Raw genomic sequence first — 9,096 nt, 5'->3', positions numbered from 1 at the left:
TCTTGTTGAGCGATGTTGCACCATTGACAACGTTTGTCATGGCCAAGAGGGGTCATCCCAATACTTCTTTTTTGCTTACTCATGTTTCTTTACCGACCTCTATATTTCCTTTCTTTTCGATGAGTTTGTTATAGGTGTAGTTCAAATTTTGGATGTCACCCCGACACAACATCATCCAAACTCGTGGACGTAGCTAGAGTCTATGTGCTCTATACTACAATTAATAAAGAAATTTTTTTTATAACTGTTTTTTTATGACACATTTGGTTACCAATTATATCCTTATCAATATAATTTATTTTATTATTTTAACCTTTACATTATGTAACTATTTTAAATTTAATTAATTATTTACAATTTTTTTCCTATAATAAAATTATTAAAATTATCCATAACAATATAAAGAAAAATCCCCTTTTCTTTATAAATATATAATGATATTTATAAACCTATAATAAATTAATTAAAAAAATATTATAAATTTATAGTATAATAATGCTATATAAAAATATTTTAAAAATTGCAACTTCGTCCTAGTTTATAATAATGAATTATATTTACTGCGAGATTAATATATTTTAATTATTTTTACCTTTTATAATTATTTATACACACAATATAATAAATCCACGTTAGATACTTTAACCAAATAATTTTCAAATAATAACTTTGATTATCCTTTTAAAAAAATACAGTATAATAAATAATTTTTGCAATTAAACACGCACATTTAAAAAAAAAAGGAACTGAAAATATTTATAATATTTAATTCTTATTGTTTGTCTTAATCGTAAAATTTTAATGAGAAATCGCAAGCCAATTAGTAATTTCACTTTTAGAATAGGAGTGTAGGAAGAAAAGAGGTGAAAGTCAACTGAAGGGGCATATACTTCAATTCCAAATGGCATATACTTCAATTTTATCATTGCTTTGCCCAACTTGCACTGCAAACTCAACACCCATTATTCCTAAACCTACCATTAGAAACCTATGCAACTACTTCTGTAATTTTTTTTATGATAATAACAAATATATTTTAAAAAATTAAATTGTATGATAATTCTTAAAATAAAAATGTCACTAAAGATTAAAAAACATGAATACAGAAAAATTATTATAAAATAGATATTTTTATGAATTTTTTCATAGGATAATAATTAAAATAAAAATGTTATTTTAAATGTTGTTAATAAAACATAAATACAGATTTTTTATATAATAATAATGATTAAAACACCAACTTCTTATAACATTATTTTTTATAATGTTATAATTACTTAACACGACACTCCAGAATAATTATTATTTATTACTAGTAACATTTTTTTACAGATAATGAAATCAATACAATTAATTATATTCATAAAGTCAAAATTTGTAACAGAAGAATATGTAAACAAAATTAAAAAAAATCTTTATTATTGATAGTTTTTAATAATAAAATACTTGTAGTTATGAAGATAAAATCAGTTATAAAATATGTATCCAGAAAATTCTCACAAAAATAATAATAATAATAATTATTATTATTAATTCCTAGCGGAACACAGGGGAGCATCACATTTGTTTAATTTTACTATTATTATATATATATATTTATTTAAATATAAATTCATATATATTTGTATGTATGAGAAATATGTTGTATGTATGAGAAATATGTTACTGGGTTCAAAAGATTTGAAAAAGGAAAAAAGAGATAAAATAAAAGAGAAAAAATTAAAAAATTGTTCTACATTTAAAACTGTTTTGATAACTGTTTTAAAGAGAAGAATCAATCTCTCCTATTAGTTAAGTGATAACCAATAAAATAAAATATTTTTTTTATTAACTTTTAAAATTATAAAATATTCAAATAATCAAAATAAATTAATAAAAACCAAAATATTAATACTAGATTTAATTTCACTAATATCAAAAAATCAAATTTTTATTTATTTATTTATATATAAGAATACTAATAATTCTATTAATAAAAGTAGATTGATAATATTAGTGTGTGTGTGGAATGGGCCGACCCGGTGAGGCAATTACACAAAACCCTAATAAGAAGAAAGAAGGGAAAACAGTTGCATTGGATTGGAGTGGAGTCTTGTATTGGATCTCACACTCTCTCACCTGCACTAACCCTGCACTGTAAGATTTCATCTTCCTCTTCCTTCTCTTCTCTTCTCTTCTTTCATTTCTCTCAGATTTCATCTTCATTTCCGCTTTTCTTCTCGATCACCAGGTCCAGATCGCAACTCTACACCAGAAGAGGGGTCACTTTTTTCCTTCAACTGTTTCAAAGCCATGGCGCCGCTGGTGAGTCTAAATCTCCCTGTTCAATCAGTATCGATCTTGCTTTCAGATTTTTACTCAGTGATCGCCGAACTTGCACTCACTCACTCACTAGTCCACTCCATTTCTTTCTATTTGGACTCTTTCTAGATCCTGCATGGTGGCAAAACAAACAAAAATTCCTACAAGACGCTCATTGCAGCGCAGTATGCCGGCGTCCAAGTTGAACTTGCTCCGAATTTTGAGATGGGTGTCTCCAATAAAACTCCTCAATTTCTCCAGATGAATCCTATTGGCAAGGTCTCGTCTTTATCCGCATCTCTGTGCTTAAATCTAATTGAAACCCCACTTTCGTTCATCTCATCTTTGCTTCATTATTCTTCCAGGTTCCTGTCTTGGAAACACCCGATGGTCCAGTGTTTGAGAGCAATTCCATTGCTCGCTATGGTAAGCAATATCATGTATAAATGAATAAATAAATAGCCTGTCTTGTTCTGCTTTTCGAAATCCCTATACCATGGTTTAAGGGTTTGCATGTATTAATTCAATTATGTTCATTTTTCTTTTAATTCTCATCATGGATTCGATATATCTGAGTATGGGGATTGTTTATTCTGATGTTGAGGTGCTTTTCTGCAGTTGCCCGGCTGAGTGGTGATAACACTTTGTACGGTTCATCTTTTTTTGAATACGTAAGTCTATTTGCGTCCTAAAATTATCTCTAATGTTTATTGTTCTAGAGTATTCACACTGTGTATATGACTTCTACAAATTGCTGCTTTTATTGCTATTAGTTTATTATGTGTTCGTATTTTTTATTTATACTTCATTATCTTAACGTTTCAGGCCCAGATTGAACAATGGATTGATTTTTCATCACTTGAGATTGATGCCAACATTATTAAGTGGTATGCCCCAAGATTTGGACGAGGACCATACCTTCCTCCGGTCAGTTGTTTACTTTGGATTTTTAAATACCGAAGAAGTTTGTAATTTAGAAAATTGATTCGACAATTCCATGCTGTTTTCCTATGCAAAATGTCAGTTGGGTTCTTTTGTCCGGATGGCAAAATTATAGTGATGATTTGTTTTAGTTCAATAGGAAAATAGATAGTTATGGTGAAATTGAACGGTGGATTGAAAATGGGGATGTGTTTAATACATCTGCCCACAGTTTGTGTTATTTGTTCTTCAATATTTTTGGTCCTTTTTAAACATTATATTATCCTGATATTTTGGCCTGATCTTAATTATGTGTCTGAATGAAGGCCGAGGAGGCTGCAATTTCTGCACTAAAGAGAGCTTTGGATGCTTTGAACACTCATCTTGCCTCCAATACTTACCTGGTTGGGCATTCTGTGACCTTGGCTGACATCATATTGACATGCAATTTGTATTTGGGGTTCGCAAACATCCTTGTTAAGAGCTTCACCTCTGAGTTTCCTCATGTTGAGAGATACTTTTGGACCTTGGTCAATCAACCAAACTTCCGAAAGATACTTGGGCAGGTCAAGCAGACTGAGGCTGTTCCACCTGTTCAATCTGCAAAGAAGCCTTCCCAGCCAAAAGAAACTAAGGCCAAGGCTAAAGATGAACCAAAGAAAGAGGCCAAAAAGGAGCCAGAAAAGCCCAAAGAAGAAGCAGAAGAAGAGGCACCTAAGCCCAAACCCAAGAATCCCCTTGACCTTCTCCCTCCAAGTCCAATGATACTGGATGAGTGGAAAAGGCTGTACTCCAACACTAAATCAAACTTCAGGGAGGTTGCTATCAAAGGTATCGTTTCTGTATTCCCTTTGGAATCATTGTTTTGAATTTTTCCCAAGGATAATGATAATAGTTTATGATCATTACAAAGTGATTATGAATAGATTTTAATTCGTTTTATGTCATTCAGAGGCAGGTCATTTTAAATCCTTCTTTTTACCTTGCAGGATTTTGGGACATGTATGATCCTGAGGGATACTCTCTCTGGTTTTGTAATTACAAATACAATGATGAGAATACTGTATCTTTTGTGACAATGAACAAGGTTGGTGGATTTCTTCAGCGAATGGATTTGGCTCGCAAGTATGCATTTGGAAAGATGCTAGTGATTGGATCAAATCCACCGTTTAAGGTGAAGGGGCTGTGGCTTTTCCGTGGGCAAGAAATCCCAAAGTTTGTGATCGATGAATGCTATGACATGGAGCTTTACGAGTGGACGAAGGTTGACATATCCGATGAAGCTCAAAAGGAGCGTGTCAGTCAGATGATAGAAGATTATGAACCTTTTGAGGGCGAGGCTCTTCTGGATGCCAAGTGCTTTAAGTGAAATTTATTCCTTGTAAGAGTCTGTTGCTTTTGTCATGTGTCTTCGTTTTTGGTAGGGTTCGGTTTCTTTCATATGTCTTTTACAGTGAAGAAGTTTTAGCCGTACGATATTTGAGCCACATCGAAACTTTATTATATTTAGTTTTTCTTCCTTAATTTTAATGATAGCAAGACAATCCAAAGTGCCATATTTTTTATGTTGGGTCTAGAGGGGTTGGTGTTTTTCTCCTTCCCCCTCAACAAAAGAGCCAAAACAACGTGATGTTGATAATGTCAATGCTATTTTCTCCCACCAACTGCTATTCACACCCGTTGCCCTTGAAACAGGGGTAGTACAAGGAGGAAAGGTAAAGAGGGATTTTGTGATTTAATTAATTACTTGGAATCTTTTTAGAAATGTGTTGAATTATTCTCTTCATATTTTGGGATTGTAAGTCCAGATTTTGGTGCACCACATCTCGTATGTTATGGTGGTCACCACAGAATCCATCTATTTTTTTAGCAATGCTTTAGTTATTTATTTTATCTACCTCTTCTCAAACTAAGAATAGATTTATAAAATTATATTGAGCTATAAAAGAATAGAAAAACTCTCAATTGTTGCATGTTGAAGCCTTTGTAAATGCCTCGCATGCTTGAGCTAAGACCATGAAGTAGAAGATGAGAATCTCGCTTCTTATTCCTTTGGTCTTTAAAAACATTTGAAAATAATTTTGAAGACTTAATGACAGACGTAGGTTATATAGCTTTTCGAGGTCTCAGAATTATTTTCTATTAACTTTGATCTAATGTGATGCGACTTGGGGTTACTTGTGAGAAAGTAAGTTGTCACACAGTGTTTAGTCGAATTTTGTGTGACTCAGCCCAAGGGTGTGTTAATTTGTAATTTTCACTTCATTAGAATCACTTACGATATTTTTTTAATATATTTTAATTTTAATGTAGATGGAGACCAAATTATGCGTAAAGTTTAATCTTGAGTCAATTAAGGCCTGTTTCTGTTGTTTTGTTAAGTAAAAAAAAACAATGCAGCTCATAGAATATATTGAAATTGATCTTTTTTTAATCTCACTATTTCTCCTATATTTTGATGTACCTCTTTAAAATGCATATTTTCAATTTATTTCTATCAATTTCATTGGCAATTCGATTAATGTTTAAATTTACTTTTTTGTGTTTATAGTTTGGTAAATGTGTGTAATTTTAATTCTTATTAAATTCACAGTTTTGTTAAAAATTAAATAAATTTAATTTATCAATAATATATATTGTTTGATTTAAAAAAAATATGTTAAATTATCATCATAGTAGTGTAATGTGTATCTAAGTTACTAAACGGTAGAAAATAGAAGAAAAACAATAATAGAATATGGTTAATCATGTTTCAAAAAATTTAAAGAACTTATTTTGATATTGTGTGAGACGATAACTTATGTGATAAATATTTGTCATTAAGATTTTAAAAATATTGTTTTTGCAAAAACTCTTATTCTTTATTTAACACAAACTAAATAACATACACACAAGTTAAGAAGGATTATTCAGTATTTTTATATTGATTTATTTAATAATATAAATTATGTTAAGTTTTTCATCAATTAATCAAGTTTTACAAGATAAACTATTACTGTGAAATACAATGAAATATTATTCAGAGTCACTTTAATCTTGCAAAATTTTCTTTAACACTTAGTCACTCATGAATACAAATTCTGATTATTCTTTCGGTTCAGAATCAGTCATGATCAACTTTATTTAAATATTATTTCAACAAATTATTTTTTATTTAATTCAAATATTCTTTCAACAAAGATTTGTAAAAATATTCTTACTCTTGACTTCACTCAAAATTATTTTAAAATAGTAAATAGTTAACCTATGTAAGTTTCTCTTAAAATATTTAGAAGGAGAGTTGTCCTAATAGAGTACGTGACACCTCTAAATTATTTTGTATAGTAAGTAGCTTTTATTGACACTAAAAATATTATAAGGTAGAAATGCTATTTCATGGCAAGAGTGAGATCCCTATATTAACTTGTATTCAATAGTTTTGTATGCTATTCTATTTATATCTATTATAAATATGCAAATTGAATCTGTTGCTCACAATAGATTGGATATACTCGATAATGTACCTAATTATATTTATGTGGATAATTGAGTGAATTTTGTAACCCTTTTCTACTATCAGTGATGAATACAGAAGTTACTTGTTGATTGACAGTTGCTAGTTCACATATTGCCTTTTCGTACAAATTTGATGAGTTGGACAATGTTTGCTACTGTGAAATTAATTCTTATATTTGCAGCAGACTAAAATGGTGTATGTTGATATTTTTTTATTCGATGGAAGAGAGGTGTATACTGATATAAAATACTTGAGTTTGAGTTTTACATATAAGATGATAAACAATAATTAATGTAAATAAAATAATGTTTGTTGTGTACAAGACCTATTTAGATTAAAGCACCTGACCATTGTTTAAAAACCTTAAATCATAGATCATTCATGTTTTTGGTCATATGAAAAAACTCAAATCAGTAGATTTAAAGGTTTTGGTTTTGGTGTCGTTCATTTGAAGGTTCATAATTAACCTTGTTAGTGTTGTTCGGAAGTATTGATGATTGTGAATAAAATAAAATTGAGAGATTTTCTTTTTAGCATTGTGGCTAAATCATTTTTATTTTATTGTTCTGTAGGATGGAAAGTATGGACTCATTGGTTCAATCAATTCTCATGGAAGGGATTTTTCGAATTGCCTTTGCGGATTCTTTCTCCATTTCCATTGGTTCTTCCTGCACTTTGTATAATTTTAAAATTCAAAGGCTGCTAGTTGATTATGGTGATTGTTTAGGGTTTTGATTTTGTGGGTGACTTTATTTTGAATTTGAAGGGTGTTGGTTCGTGGTTTTTGGGTGTTTTGTTTGTTAGTGGTGGTGAATGTTGGTAGTTGAAGTGATTTTTTTTTTGTCTTTTTTCACATATCTTTTTATTTATTTTGTTTGTGTATATCGGATTGCACAATATAGAACATCTCCATTGTGTAATATACATATTGGATTGTACAATTCGAAAGTTAAATCCAAATTTATGATGAACTTTTGGATTATACAATTCAGTTTGTGATTTAAATTTACAAATCAAATTCTACAATCTGGATGATCTTCCAAATTCAGACTTAGTTTTTGAATTTTATAATCTGACATGTAATTTAAACTATATTGCATTCTAGATTGTACAATCCTGTATGTATTTAAATTATATTACATTATGGATTGTACAATCTAATATGTAAGTCTGAATCCGGTGTGGACATTCAAATTGTACAATCCGGTATGCAATATAATTTAAATTACTTTTGTTTTTTTTTAAAATTAAAATTAAATTTTTTTTTTTATAAATTTGAATGTTGTAGGCCAGTCATTTGTTCAATTATGGTCAGGGAATCAGAAATGTGGATAAATATATTTAAAGAAGTAGAAAAAAAACTCTAATATGAACCAGTTAATAAATTATAAAGTTAGTGAAGATGAATTGGTTCCAACAGATTATGGTAGTCATTTTACAACTAATGAGGTAAATTATATTTTCATTGATTTTGTTATAAGTTTGAGGTGTGATTTATTGGTGTTGACATATTTTTAGGTTTTTATTCTCGAGATGACTTACTGGAATGGGTGCATAGGGTGACATTTTGACTTAATTGATTGTTAGATCTAACACCAGAAATGTAAGACAAGGTAGAAAGAAATCTATGTTGTTAGGTTGTGGGAAGGATGGTAAGTATAGAAAATACAAGCCTGATGTGGAGATGAGTGTTACAAGTACACGAGAATGCAAAAATGTAACTCTCCTTTTAAATTGTGGGGTAAACTTGTTGGGAAAGGTGAATGTTGGGTATTGAAGGTATTGCATGATACTTTGACTTTCTCATTAGTTGGTCATCTATATACTAGTAGATTGGAATCCTATGAACATATCATGCTTGTTGATATGATAAAAATTTTAGTGAAACTGATCAAAATATTACTTCCTTTGAAAGAGAATAATGAGTACAATGTGACAACAATTAAACAAGTGTATAATGCTAGATATGCATATAGAATATTAATTAGAGGTCCTAGAACTAAATTGCAACAATCAATGATGTTGCTTGACTATGAATACTACATTCACTAGAGTAGGTGTCCTGAGTCTTATATGGTTGAGTGATATTTTTTTGACCCATCCCGATTCAGTTAAATTATTGAATGCATTTAACATTGTGTTATTGATGACTGACATTTACAAAACCAAAAAAAATATAGGTTGTTTTTGCTTGAGATTGTTGTGTGACATGCCAAACAAACAACTATAACATGAGTACAAGAAAAAAAGAGAATTTGAAACTCCTCACGATCACACTGAGAATCATCTAGTCTGATTGTGTATGACATGGATCAGTGTCGAATAAAATTTAAATGACTTTTGTCAATAATTTTTTAAAGATTTACAAATTCACGAAT

General features: G+C 29.9%; 1 protein-coding gene across 1 annotated transcript; it reads left to right on the top strand.

The window, feature by feature from the left end:
- The first annotated feature begins 2,007 nt into the window (after window positions 1–2,007).
- Window positions 2,008–4,766, top strand: LOC137806664 (elongation factor 1-gamma-like). The gene is made up of 8 exons (XM_068606889.1): window positions 2,008–2,136; window positions 2,231–2,304; window positions 2,431–2,580; window positions 2,667–2,727; window positions 2,920–2,972; window positions 3,127–3,228; window positions 3,549–4,053; window positions 4,212–4,766. Exons 2-8 carry the CDS (start codon window positions 2,293–2,295, stop codon window positions 4,589–4,591), a joined length of 1,263 nt encoding a protein of 420 aa, XP_068462990.1. The 5' UTR covers window positions 2,008–2,136; window positions 2,231–2,292; the 3' UTR covers window positions 4,592–4,766.
- Window positions 4,767–9,096: the final 4,330 nt, after the last annotated feature.

Source organism: Phaseolus vulgaris, chromosome 3 (assembly GCF_000499845.2).
Source record: "Phaseolus vulgaris cultivar G19833 chromosome 3, P. vulgaris v2.0, whole genome shotgun sequence".
NCBI classification, from domain to species: Eukaryota; Viridiplantae; Streptophyta; class Magnoliopsida; order Fabales; family Fabaceae; genus Phaseolus; species Phaseolus vulgaris.
The sequence above is the reverse complement of the archived record's forward strand: the minus strand, read 5'-3'. Positions and strand labels throughout refer to the sequence as shown.